This window comes from Oryctolagus cuniculus, chromosome 3 (assembly GCF_964237555.1).
Source record: "Oryctolagus cuniculus chromosome 3, mOryCun1.1, whole genome shotgun sequence".
Lineage (NCBI taxonomy): Eukaryota > Metazoa > Chordata > Mammalia > Lagomorpha > Leporidae > Oryctolagus > Oryctolagus cuniculus.
The window spans coordinates 42,764,615-42,779,112 of NC_091434.1; the positions used below are offsets into that span (position 1 = coordinate 42,764,615).

General features: G+C 42.8%; 1 protein-coding gene across 1 annotated transcript; it reads left to right on the forward strand.

Moving 5' to 3' along the window:
- Positions 1-107: 107 nt before the first annotated feature.
- Positions 108-11,435, forward strand: HSPD1 (heat shock protein family D (Hsp60) member 1). The gene is made up of 12 exons (XM_002712368.5): positions 108-295; positions 1,190-1,365; positions 3,539-3,791; positions 4,217-4,299; positions 5,204-5,299; positions 5,612-5,705; positions 6,537-6,705; positions 8,125-8,224; positions 9,156-9,401; positions 10,107-10,281; positions 10,524-10,702; positions 10,819-11,435. The coding sequence occupies exons 2-12, from the start codon at positions 1,192-1,194 to the stop codon at positions 10,969-10,971; spliced, it is 1,722 nt and encodes a 573-aa protein (XP_002712414.3). The 5' UTR covers positions 108-295; positions 1,190-1,191; the 3' UTR covers positions 10,972-11,435.
- The last annotated feature ends 3,063 nt before the right edge of the window (positions 11,436-14,498 follow it).

A 14,498-nucleotide genomic window follows, 5' to 3' on the forward strand; every position in this document is an offset into this window, starting at 1 on the left:
GGAAAGTTCTGGAAGCGAGCGCGGCCCGGGAACGAGCCTAACTCGGCCGGAGGGGGCTGATCCCGCCGTCCAGGCTCTGCGCGGTGGGGAGGGGCGGGGCGCGGGCGCGGCGCGTGCTGATTGCCGGGCCCCGGGCGACGGGAAGGGGCGGGAGCCGCCGCACACGCGGTGCCGCGGGGCGGGGAGCAGCCGAGGGAGGGGCACAGACTCATTGCCGTGCGCGCCCTGCAGCCTGGCCCTCACTCGCCGCCGACGGCCTGCCTCGCCGCGTGCACTCCGCGCCGCCTCCCCGCAGGTACGCGGCCACTGGGCGCCGCCTGGCCCCGGCTCCTGCGGCCCTGGAGCAGGCCGCCTTCCGCTACGGGCCGGCCTGAGCAGGCCGGCAGGCGACAGCCAGGACTCGGAGGATTGCGAGACGGGGCCCGCTGGGCCAGGCCTCGGGAACCCATGCGGGTTTCATCACGTGCGGCGTGGACTGCGGCCCGGGCCAGGCGCGGGAGGGAAGGAGGGAGGACTGGCCTGGGGACGGGACGGGGGACATCGAGGCCGCTAGGGCCTGCTGGGGTTGCCTGTTCCTGGCTGGGGGTGGTCGCGTCCGCCAGGAACTGCTTTTGGCCGGCGGGCTGCAGGGGTACGGCGCCTCAGCTCTTGACCTTGCTGGGGGCGTCCTGAAAGCAAGGCACGTGGGGCTCGGCTCGCGGAGTCGGGGCCTAGTTAACTGCTCTGATACAGTAGCTTCGGCTGGATACTTGAAGACACTTTCCGCTGAGCGGGTTTTGCGGCTTCAGGAATACTTCCTTAGTGACTCGGATTTGTAGACCGCCTCTCTTCTCGCTCTCTCCCCTCCCCCCACCCCACTCCCACCGATTGGTCTTTGCAGGGATACAATTGGAGCGATTCTACTCTGTAGGCCATTGTAGCGGTGAAAAATTAACTCGTTTTTGGAGGCAGGAGTAGGCGGCCATGGGGTAGCAGCTGCGTGTGCCTTGTGCTATAGGTCAGGCAAGGGGGCGGCCTCTTAGCTTGCGCCGATTGCTGGGGTTCCGAGGCTGCGTGGCCGGGGGTTAGTGGCTGGCAGAGGTCGACCTGGTTCACACCTAACCTTGCTTGATCTGGTGTGAGGGTGGGCATATTTGCTGCGACGCGCGGATTGGCGTGGTACTGATCGTGTACTTGTTTTCTCCTGCAGAAATGCTTCGATTACCCACAGTCCTTCGCCAGATGAGGCCAGTGTCCAGGGCACTGGCTCCTCATCTCACTCGGGCTTACGCCAAAGACGTAAAATTTGGTGCAGATGCCCGAGCTTTAATGCTTCAAGGTGTAGACCTTTTAGCCGATGCTGTAGCCGTGACAATGGGGCCAAAGGTATCAGTATTATTTGGTTTTAATTACGTATTAGTAATTAAGGAATACTGTTTTACTGATTAAGGAATAGTCACGTAGAACTATTTACCAGTGCTTTGGTATTCACTTTTTGAGAGAATCTAGTTTTTATGTATAGTTCTTTATTATTGTGTGTATTGTGTGATGTAACTGGGTAGTAACTCACAGCTTAAGGTGAACACTTAGTACAGTTAATTTCGCTTGTGTCCTTGCATCACATTCATGGATCTTTTCCCAGTAGTGGCATGTATTGGGGGGAAATACAGGTTGTGTCCAATAATACCTCAGATAAGTATTTGCAGGTGATAATTTTTAAAAGATTTGTCTGAAAGGCAGTGTGACCGATCTCATCTGCTGGTTCACTCCTCAAATGCTCACAACAGCCAGAACTGTGCCAGGCAGGAACTCAACCTCTGCTCCCTAATTTTTCATTACCATTTTTTAGCACACAGTTAAGGAACAGTAAATGCATTGATCTTGTTGGCAATCATAGCCACCATGTATCATCTTGGAAAACTAACTCTACCCATTCCCCCCTTCCTTGTAGGTACTAATTTGCCCAGTACTTTTCTGCTGCTCTCCTGTTCCAAAGCATATTTAAAATTTTTTTGAGGTGGCTGTAGTACAGATGAGTACAGTTTTCAAATTGAAAACAGTTCAAATATCAAAGTGACCTAAACAACTGTAAAAATAGGCCATTTGTACAGCTCAAAAATAGAAGGTAGCAGTTTTGGTGCAAATCCAAAAGGTACAGAAACATATATGCTATGTTTGGGATTCCTACAGTTTTATTTGTGGGATACCATTATGGTGTAGCCATTTAAGCTGTAGCTTGTGATGTCTACATCCCGTGTCCCAGTGCTGGTTTGAATCTCAGTTACTCTGCCTCCTATTCTATTAACTCCCTGCTAATGTTTCTGGGAAGGCAGTGGAAGATGGCCTAGGTAATTGCCAACTGTATGGGAGATCGGAATGGAGTTCTTAGCTCCATATGTGGCTTTTGCAGCCATTTGGTGAATGAACCATTATTGGATGGAAGATCTCCTAATCTCTCCATTTTTCTCTGTCGTTTTGCCTTTAAAAAAAGTAAATTTTCTTTTAAAAGATTTGTTTGAAAGGCACAGAGAGATTTTCCATTCAACGGTTCACTCCCCAAATGGCTGCAATGGCCAGAACCAGGAACCAGGAGCTTCTTCCAGGTCTTCCACATAGGTGCAGGGACCATCCTCCACTTTATTTTCGGAAGTGGAAGACTTCTGTGGCTCACTTGGTTAATCCTCCGCCTGCAGTGCCGGCATCCCATATGGGCGCCGGATTCTAGTCCCGGTTTCTCCTCTTCCAATCCAGCTCTCTGCTGTGGCCCGGGAGGGCAGTGGAGGATGGCCTAGGTAATTGTTTGCCTGCACCCGCATGGAAGACCAGGAAGCACCTGGCTCCTGGCTTCGGGGCTTTGGATCGGCGTAGCTCTGGCGTGGCAGCCATTTGGGGAGTGAACCAATGAAAGGAAGACCTTTCTCTCTGTCTCTCTCACTGTCTAATTCTGTCAAATAAATAAATAAATAAAGGGAACAACCAGGACTAGAACCACTACTCATGGGATACTGGCACTGCAGGCAGTAGCTTTTACAGCCACAACATCGGCTCCAGTAAATCTTCAAAGGGTTTACTTGCTCATCTGAAAGAAAAAGATTTTCCTTCCACTAGTTCACTCTCCCAAAAACCCACAACAGCTGGGGCTGGGCCAAGACCAGGAGCCTGGAACTCTGTTTGGGTCTCCCAAGTTCTGAGTACTTTATTCTGAGTATGTTGAATAAGCGCCAGGCAAAACTTAAGTATAAGCAATGTGAAGAGTATTGAATCTTGTGATTAATCTTGCGTTGTACACTTTATTATATTATAAGAGGACATTTTTATTCCCTGAGATTTTCATCTCCTATAATTTCATTCAAAGTTCTGCTCTGCAGAGAAGCAGAGGTCAGTTTTTGTAGACTAAGGATCATGATGAATTTGCCCTTGAGACCATGTTGCAGGACTGATAAAAATGATAGAATCTGCATGGAGATTTTTAAGTACTTGTTATTGAAGCTTGCTCATTTTTTAACTCTAAATTTTTAGCATATGAGATCATGTGACATTTTTTCCTGTGCATTTACAGGGGAGAACAGTAATTATTGAACAGAGTTGGGGTAGCCCTAAAGTAACAAAAGATGGTGTGACTGTTGCAAAGTCAATTGACTTAAAGGATAAATATAAGAATATTGGAGCTAAACTTGTTCAAGATGTTGCCAATAACACAAATGAAGAGGCTGGGGATGGCACCACCACAGCTACTGTGCTGGCCCGCTCTATTGCCAAGGAAGGCTTTGAGAAGATTAGCAAAGGTGCTAATCCAGTGGAAATCAGAAGAGGTAAGGATGTATGTGCGACAGCCATGACAAAATCTTGTCACTTGTTGGAAGTAAGGGTTGCCCATTTTGGGTTTTTTGTGCATCATATAATGAAGGTAAATCGTTGGGTGACCCTTTTCAGCGGCAGGCCATGTGACTAGATTAGGAACGACGTGGGAGTAGTTGTAGTGAAATTCTTGAAACTATACACATCTACCTTTATTTAGTCAAGTTCCAAAGCTGTTCTGGCCCTGTGTGTCTTTACTTAGTGTGTAAAGTTAAAGTTACTGTTAACTGCATGTCATTCAACTCTAGTTAGCAATGGCACTAGCACAGAAGCTGTGTATAGACATAATGTTAAGGCATTAACAATATTGTGAATCTATGTAACATGGAAGCCATGTGAGAGTAACTGTTGTAATGACGTACTCATATTCTTGAACAAGGTGTGATGTTAGCTGTTGATGCTGTAATTGCTGAGCTTAAGAAGCAGTCAAAACCTGTGACAACCCCTGAAGAAATTGCTCAGGTAAGGACCTTTTGTATATTAAAATAATAGTTTTTTGAAAACTTAGTACATGTGGCAATGTATTCCATAATCGTCACACCAGTATCGAGTAGCAGCAGCACTCAGTCACCAACATCGGAGTCATTTTTACTTATTGCTGAAACATTTGAAAGAATTCAGTAACTATAATTTGAATCTCGATGATTTATCTTGTTAGTTCTGTATGACCGCAAAATGGATTTGAGCATACATGAAAATGTTTTTAGCTGTTGTCCAAAGTACATTGTTTGTCAGTGTGTTTGTTTTGTTTTGTTTTGTTTTTTTAACTTGACAGAGTTAGACAGTGAGAGAGAGACAGAAAGGTCTTCCTTCTGTTGGTTCACCTCCAAAATGGCCACCACGGCCAGTGCTGGGCCTGTCTGAAGCCAGGAGCCAGGTGCTTCCTCCTGGTCTCCTATACCGGGTGCAGGCGTCCAATTACCTGGGCCATCCTCCACTGCCCTCTGGGGTCCACAGCAGAGAGCTGGACTGAAAGAGGAGCAACCGGAACGGAATCCGGCGCCCCAACCAGGACTAGAACCCTGGGTGCCAGCGTCACAGGCAGAGAATTAGCCAAGTGAGCCACGGCGCTGGCCCCTGTTTGTTAGTTTTAATATCACACATTTACAGAGGAAAAATGAGATGCCAGCATGTTTTTTTTTTAACTGCTGTTGTTTAAAAGAATTGTTTCGTGCTCCTCAAAATAATATAGCCAAATAATGAATTTAAAAAGAATTGTACAGAGAGCCAATATTTTGGTTGAAACTGTTGTATCATAAAATCTCCCTAAATGGAATTATTACTTTGAAAGTTACTAGGACAAGGGTTGTGAATCGAGGACCCTAGCCTTACTGTTTGATTCTAAAGACTGACTTGATTGTTTCAGGTTGCTACAATTTCTGCAAATGGAGACAAAGAAATTGGCAACATCATTTCTGATGCAATGAAGAAGGTTGGAAGGAAAGGTGTCATCACAGTAAAGGCAAGTATGTTTTTGATAGCTTGAATGAAACGTCCAGTAATCAAAACTGAGCGTTCCAAACAAAATCAGTCCATTTGTGGTTCAAATAGAATGTTCAGTGAATACTTCATTTCTTCATATATAATCTCAACGCATGTAAAAAGTGCCCTGTTTACTATTTTTTGATCCAGTTAGTAGTAATTTTTGCTAACTATATAGCTGTAAGAATTTTTTCAAGTATGAGTTTTTGGAGCTTTTGTAGAAGTGAAATTGGATGCAAGTTTGGTGTCTCTTCTGTGAAATCCACATACCTAATTCTTTGGCATTTCATAGGATGGGAAAACACTGAATGATGAATTAGAAATTATTGAAGGCATGAAGTTTGATCGAGGCTATATTTCTCCATACTTTATTAATACATCAAAAGGTAAGAACAAATCAATAACTAAAAATTTTAAGTGTACATTGCTAGTGTACGTCAAGCTATAGGCATTAGTTGGTAGCATTACCTCTAAAAAATAAGTGTTCTAAAAGTAATTATAAGAAATAAAGAAGGAAAACATGAACTTCTTGATCACTTTCGAATTGAAAGTTTTCTGTGTAAATAAATTGCATTGTTCAGTTTGAAATTGTTTAAAAAAGATTTATTGGGAAGACAAGTTAGAGAGAGGTAGAAACAGAAAGGTCTTCCATCTGCTGGTTCACGCTTCAAAGGGCCACAATGGCTGGAGCTGAGGTGATCAGAAACCAGGAGCCTGGAGTTTCTTCCGGGTCTCCTGTATGGGTGCGGGGGCCCAAGGACTTGGGCCATCCTACACTACTTTCCCAGGTGCATTAGCAGGGAGCTGGTTTGGAAATGGAACAGCCAGGATTCAAACTGGAGCCCATATGGGATGCCAGTACTGCAGGCCAGGACTTTAACCCTCTGTACCACAGCACTGGCCCCTGAAAATTTTTTTAAAGATGTATTTATTTGAAAGTCAAGAGTTAGAAAGAGAGAGACTCTCTGAGATCTTTGATCCACCAGTTCACTCCCAGGTGGCCACAACAGCCAGGCTGAGTCAGGATGAAGCAGGAGCCCAAGTACCTGGGTTGCTTTTTCCAGGCAGGGAGTTGGATTGGAAGTGGAACAGCTGGGGCATGAACCAGTACCCATATGAGATACGTGCGTCCCAGGTGGAGTCTACTTGCTACTCTATGAGGCTGGTTCCTGGTTTGAAATTTTGTTTTGTTTTTTTTTTTTGTTTGCTTTTTGTAGGTCAGAAATGTGAATTCCAAGATGCCTATGTTCTGCTGAGTGAAAAGAAAATATCTAGTGTCCAATCCATCGTACCTGCTCTTGAAATTGCCAATGCTCACCGTAAGCCCCTGGTCATAATTGCTGAAGATGTTGATGGAGAAGCTCTGAGTACACTTGTTTTGAATAGGTAATAAGCAGTGTATTTGATACTTCACATTTCCTGATGAAGAACTTGTATTGATGTTTGAAATCTCCATTATGTTCCTCCATATTCTATCAACCTGTGTTTGTATCTAGATTTGTAGTGTATATGAAAGTTCTTTACAAAATTTGTGTAAAAAGCCTCTTATGGAAAAAACTGCATGGTTTTAAATTGTTTCTTTGGACCAAACTATCTTTAGTTCTATTTTTTATCAGCTTTTTGGAGTACAGGTGTGCTGCTTGCATCTTCATGTTTCAGAAGACTTTAAGAATTATTTTTATTTATTTGAAAGACAACATCAGGGAGAGATGTCCATCACTGGTTCACTCCCTAAATGACTGCAACAGCCAGGGCTGGTCTAGGCTGAAGCCAGGAGCCTGAAACTCCATCTGGGTCTCCTATGTGGGTCACAGGGGCCCAAATACTTGGGCCATCTTCCACTGCTTTCCTGGATACATTAGCAGGGAGCTAAATTGGAAGCAAAGCAGTTGCTACTCAAACGGTGTTCTAATGTGGGATGCAGGTGTCACAGGCAGCAGTTTAACCTACTGTGCCACAAGCGAGCCCCGAGGAACACAAGGTAATTTTGCATGGAACAAGGAAGGAAGGAAATAATTGCCATTATAAAAACCTCATCCCTTAGTGTATTTAGTGATAAGTATTTCATATTCTCAAGTGAGAGAAATTAACACTCAACCTAAAATAAGATGAAGTCTATTCAACAAGTTTATAGTTTAATATTGGTTTTAACCTTGAAATAAGTAATGGTCATATTCTAAACAGTGCAAAGTTTTTGTTGAGCTGTTTACCGGTAGCTCTAAAGTCTTTGCCCAGTTTTCATAGCATATCATCATAGCTTATCCTAGTTTTTTATTTGTCTCAGTAAAATAGAGCGACACTGTCTTAAAGTTTTGTTCACAATCTGCTCTCTAATGGACATTTCTTTGATTATGATATTTCAAGTATTCATTTACCTGATAAAATTTCAGGTGAGTTTAACACTACAGTTTTGTATAACATTTATAAAAGAGCTAAATTTGGGACATTCTTTGTTCAAACTTAACTTTAACAATAACCCATAGAAGTCTTCATTAGATTACTCATTTACTTTTAATATTTTATAATTATTGTTTTCCATCACTCATAAAATAGTTGCTAATATGTCCTTAATTGTAATGTGATTTTTGCTTCTGGGTTCAGCGGTTCAACTGGAATGTGAGGCCAGCAGTTTATTAAGAAGGTAATCAGCTACAAAGAAGTATAGATGAGTAGAATATAGCTCTGTCTCCTACTTTTCCTCTTTTAATATGAACAGTTCTGGTAGTACCAGGACTTGAGAGGAACTAAACTAGATAGTAGGTATTTTTATTCAATTTAAGTCTCACCGTCTTCTGTCCTTAACAGGCTAAAAGTTGGTCTTCAGGTTGTAGCAGTCAAAGCTCCAGGTTTTGGTGACAATAGAAAGAACCAGCTTAAAGATATGGCTATTGCTACTGGTGGTGCAGTAAGTAAACTTAAGTTTTATATTTGTTTACTGAATGTTATTTATATTTCCAGGTCTAAAATTTAGAGAGAATTTAATTTTTCACAATTAGTTACTGTTTATTTTTAATTTTTAAAATTTATTTTTAAAAGACTTATTTATTTATTTGAAAGGCAGAGTTATAAGGAAAGGGGGGAGAGAGAGAGATCTTCCATCCATTGGTTCACTCTTCAAATGACCACAGTGGCCAGCGCTGGGCTATCTTCTGCTGCTTTTATCTCTGATTTGCCATGTTTTTGGCTTACTAAGAATGAGCTTTTTTACTAAATCTGCTTTCAGTTTTGAAAGTCAATAATGTGATAAAAAATAATCCATTGTGGGATTAAAGAATTTCAGCCTGGCCGGCGCCACGGCTCAGTAGGCTAATCCTCCGCCTTGTGGCGCCAGCACACCGGGTTCTAGTCCCGGTCGGGGCACCCGATTCTGCCCCGGTTGCCCCTCTTCCAGGCCAGCTCTCTGCTGTGGCCAGGGAGTGCAGTGGAGGATGGCCCAAGTGCTTGGGCCCTGCACCCCATGGGAGACCAGGAGAAGTACCTGGCTCCTGCCATCGGATCAGCGCAGTGCACTGGCCGCGGCGGCCATTGGAGGGTGAACCAACGGCAAAGGGAAGACCTTTCTCTCTGTCTCTCTCTCACTGTCCACTCTGCCTGTCAAAAAAAAAAAAAAAAAAAGAATTTCAGCTTATGGTCGGTATAGTCTCCCTTCCTTCAATAAGTGTGGCATTGAGTATTTCTCAAATTAGAATAATAGTGACTGGTAGAGTTGTGAAAACTGAGATGTTGAAAATGCAATGAAAGACAATTTAAATCTTCTTATAGACTTATGTTGGTCTTGAAGTCTGTTCATTTCAAAGAAGTACAGTATGATAACTTACAACTTTAAAATGTTGTAGGTATTTGGAGAAGAGGGATTGACCCTAAATCTTGAAGATGTTCAACCTCATGACTTAGGAAAAGTTGGAGAAGTCATTGTGACCAAAGATGATGCTATGCTTTTGAAAGGAAAAGGTGACAAGGCTCAAATTGAAAAACGTATTCAAGAAATCATCGAGCAGTTAGACATCACGACTAGTGAATATGAAAAAGAAAAACTGAATGAACGTCTTGCAAAGCTTTCAGATGGAGTAGCTGTGCTAAAGGTGAGATTCACTGTTGTATTGATTTTTGCTTCTATAGTATTTCCCAGTAGTACTGTGGAACCTAAATATTTGAGGGAGTAATGTGCTCATGGCAATATTCATTATGTAAAATTGTTTACCGAAACATTGCTTTTGTAAACTAGTTTTATGGGGGGAAATTGCTGTGGGAAAGATGCTCATGAGAAAGTCATTCTGGAATCTGTCTTTTGTGGGTTGTTGCAGTTCCTTTTAACAAGTAGGCAACATTTTTCCCCCCTTAAAATTGCATTTTAAGTAAACTGGATAGTTGTGTTTTTTTGTTTTTTTTTTAAGATTTATTTATTTATTTGAAAGTCAGAGTTACACAGAGAGAGGAGAGGCAGAGAAAGAGATCTTCTGTCCGATGGTTCATTCCCCAGATGGCCGAAATGGCTGGAGCTGTGCTGATCCAGAGCCAGGAGCTTCTTCCAGGTCTCCCACGTGGGTGCAGGGGCCCAAGGACTAGGGCCTTCTTGCACTGCTTTCCCAGGCCACAGCAGAGAGCTGGATCAGAAGTGGAGCAGCAGGGACTAGAACCAGCGCCCATATGGGATGCTGACACCTCAGGCCAGGGCTTTAACCCACTGCACTGCAGCGCTGGCTCCTGGATGATCTCTAAATGACCTTTTAGGTAGTCCACATCTTGAATGGGAGGAGCCATACTAACTGAAACTTCTGGAACTTCAGGTTGGTGGGACAAGTGATGTTGAAGTAAATGAAAAGAAGGACAGAGTTACAGATGCCCTAAATGCTACAAGAGCTGCTGTTGAAGAAGGCATTGTTCTGGGAGGAGGTTGTGCCCTGCTTCGGTGCATTCCAGCCTTGGACTCACTAACTCCAGCTAATGAAGATCAAAAAATTGGTAAAACAAAAAGCTTTTAAGTGAATTTATTTATGGTCAGATTTTAGTCATGTTGCTGCTTCCTGTATGGAATAGTAAATCACAATTTCCTAATTAACAAAAGTAGAATAGAGGAAGGTAATAGGAGCAGTGATTTGACTTACGTTGGTATTGGGATTTCTGTCAGGTACCTTCACAGATTAGAATGTGTTACATTATTTACAGAAGAAAGAACTAACAAAGTTATTAAATTTTCTCTGTAGGTATAGAAATTATTAAAAGAACGCTGAAAATTCCAGCAATGACTATTGCTAAGAATGCAGGTGTTGAAGGATCCTTGATTGTTGAGAAAATTCTGCAAAGCTCCCCAGAAATTGGTTATGATGCTATGCTTGGGGATTTTGTGAATATGGTAGAAAAAGGAATCATTGATCCAACAAAGGTACATAATTGAGCACTTTCTAAAAATTCAGCAACTCAGACATAAACTTTTCATTTTCATTAAGTCTTGTTCATATTTACTAAGGGAAACTAACATATTATTTACTTTTTTTCTAGGTTGTAAGAACTGCTTTACTGGATGCTGCTGGAGTGGCCTCTCTGTTAACTACAGCAGAAGTTGTAGTCACAGAAATTCCTAAAGAAGAGAAGGACCCTGGAATGGGCGCGATGGGCGGAATGGGAGGTGGTATGGGAGGTGGTATGTTCTAATTCTTAGAATAATGCTTTACCATTATTAATGAACTGTGACAGGAAGCTCAAGGCAATGTTCCTCATCAAGAACTTCAGAGAAGTCAGTTGAAGAAAACGGAGAAAAGGCTTGCTGAAGAAAATCACTATAAGCATCAGTTACTGGTTTCAGTTGACAATATATAATGGTTTACTGCTGTCATTGTCCATGCCTACAGATAATTTATTTTGTACTTTTGAATAAATAAAAAAGACATTTGTACATTCCTGATACTGGGTGCAAGAGCCATGTACCAGTGTACTGCTTTCAACTTAAATCACTGAGGCATTTTTACTACTATTCTGTTAAAAATCAGGATTTTAGTGCTTGCCATCACCAGATGAGAAGTTAAGAAGCAGCCTTTCTGTGGAGAATAATTGTGTACAAAGTAGAGAAATACCCAATGATGTGACACCTTTGTGTAATAAAAATGTGTTTAAAGTTAGTAATTTTGCTTGCTTTCTCTGACCTAGAGGAAAAGTGAAAGCCAGGAAGTAGGCACAACTGCAACGTGTGTAAAAAACTATTCCACCTATAGTAAAAGTTGCTTTTCGTTGCAGCTGAACGTTGGTACTAGGGGAAGAAGGCCACAACTGTGAAGAATTCTTTGTGAACAGTGGTTGAGGTCTGGTTGTAAAAGGGTAACCCATCATTTATTGAGGGAGCTGTGGTTACTGTTACAAATCTTGGGTGTGATGGGTAAGCTGGGGGTTCCTGCTGGATGCCCAGAAATGATGAAAGTAGGTCTTGTAGAATGTTTTAACGGGAGGGATGTGTCATTTAATCCATACTGGGGAAGGAAGCTATCTAACTTGATTGGCCCAGCCATGATGTCTGTCACCAAAATAATCACCTAGCAACGGCACTTATACCCCATACCAGTTTTCATGAACATTCTAGCACTTAACATCTTTTTAATACTCCATTCAAAGGTAACAGGATTCCTGTATAGCAATTTGGTCCATATCTTGGAGAAAGGAGAAAAAAGACAAAATTAATTGAACACATTCAAAGACATCCAGCTATTTTTAAAGCAAAAAGGAGCAAGCTGTTCCATTGGCAAAATAATGTCACTTCCAGTATCTGTGAAGCAAGTAATGGTTACCTAGAACAAAGCAAAAGAATGAAAAAGAGGGGTGGGACAGGTGGGTTAACTCCCTGGCCTGAGGTGCTGGCATCCCTTATGGGCTCCACTTCCAATCCAGCTCTGCTATGGCCTGGAAGGGCCCGGGCACTTGGGCCCCTGCATCCACATGGGAGACCCATAAGAAACTCTTGGCTCTTGGCTTTGGATCAGTGCAGCTCTGGCCGATGTGGCCAATTGGGGAGTGAACCATCAGGTGGAAGACCTCTCCCTCTGTAACTCAAGTATATAAAGAGATCAAGAAACTCCACAACAAAACGCAGTTAATGGGCCAAGGATCAAAGAAGGAGGCACCTTTCTCTGAGGGGAAAGAGAGAACTTCCAGTTTGATTATGGCCTTGTCTACATAAGGTCAGAGCTTGTGAACTCAAGAGGCTTCCATGCCTGGGCAGCTCACGACAAGAGCCTCAGGTGTCAATTGTTAAATCAACATCAGGAGTCACTGTGCACTTACTCCCCATGTAGGATCTCTGTCCTTAATGTGTTGTACTGTGAGAATTAATGGTAAAACTAGTATTCAAACTATATTTTGTGTGTCTGCGTGGGTGCAATCTGTTGAAATCTTTAGTTAGTATATACTAAGTTGATCTATATATAAAGATAATTAAAAATGGATCTTAATGAAGAATGGGATAGGAGAGGGAGTAAGAGATGGGATGGTTTGTGGGTGGGAGGGTGGTTATGGGGGGAAAAACTGCTATAATCCAAAAGTTGTACTTTTGAAATTTATATTAAAGTTTTCTAAAGAAAAAGAAATGGGCCAAGGATTTAAACAGACATTTCTCAAAACAAGAAATCCAGATAGCCAACAGACACATGAAAAAATGCTCAGGATCACTAGCTGCTAGGGAAATGCAAATCAAAACCACAATAAGGTTTCAGCTCAACCCAGTTAGAATGGCTTTCACACAGAAATCAACAAACAACAAATGTTGGCAAGGATGTGGGGAAAAAGGCACACTAATCCACTGTTGGTGGGAATGCAGACTGGGTAAAGCCACTATGGAAGACAGTTTGGAGATACCTCAGAAATATGAATATGGTCCTACCATACAACCCAGGCATCCCACTCATAATTTACCCAAGGGGAATTAAATTGGCAAATAAAAGAGCTATCTGCACCTCCATGTTCGTTGCAGTTCAATTCACAATAGCTAAGACATGGAATCAACCTAAATGCTCATTAATAGAAGACTAGATAAAGAAGCTATGGGATATGTACTCTGAACAAAATGGAGGAATCTGGAAAACATCATACTGAGTGAAATAAGCCAGTCCCAAAGGGACAAATAAATGTTCTCCCTGAGCTGTGACAACTGAGCACTTGAAGTCTGTAGAAGCAAAACACCATGAGAAGCAGTGATTTGATCAGCCCTTGTCCTGTTGAGGAACAGCTTATTATTTTATTTAGTTATTTATTTATTACTTATTTTTTGACAGGCAGAGTGGACAGTGAGAGAGAGAGACAAAGGTCTTCCTTTGCCGTTGGCTCACCCTCCAATGGCCGCCACGGCCGGCGCACCGCGCTGATCCGATGGCAGGAGCCAGGTACTTATCCTGGTCTCCCATGGGGTGCAGGGCCCAAGGACTTGGGCCATCCTCCACTGCACTCCCTGGCCACCACAGCAGAGAGCTGGCCTGGAAGAGGGGCAACCAGGACAGAATCCAGCATCCCGACCGGGACTAGAACCCGGTGTGCCGGCGCTGCAAGGCGGAGGATTAGCCTACTGAGCCGCGGCGCCGGCCTTATTTTATTCTTTTTACTATTTTCTTTTTCTACTTAATACCATTGGTTGAACTCTTAACACAGAATTATTCTTAGGAATTTAAATCCAATTTAAAATTGATCCCTGTAAAAAATAATGGGAATAAGAGGGAAATGTACAGTTCAGCGCACGTTCCCATGGATGTACCCCTAAGGGTGAAGCTAAAAACTTGCCATGGGACTCCAAATCCCATTTAAGCTGGGTGGCACTAATGCAATCTCATGTGTTAAAGTGATCTTATATTAAGTGTGTAACTGATCATCTAGATAGGATTAAGTGTCTGCTAATGACAACAGATACAATTAAAAAGGAGAGTATGATCCAAGATAGGAGGCAGGCCACACAGCAGACTCATAGAATGACAAATGCCTTAAACAGCACTCTGGCCTCAGAATCAGGCCTTAAAGCATTTGGGTCTGGCTAAAAAGCCCATGAGAGCATTTCAGGCATGGAAACCCAAAACACGGTGGCAAAAAATGGCCTTTCTCTGAAGGGAGGAGAACTTCCACTTTGATTACGGCCCTATCTAAATACTGACGGAGTCTGTGGACTCAAAGGGCTTCCATAGTCTTGACAGCTCATGACAAGAGCCTTGGGT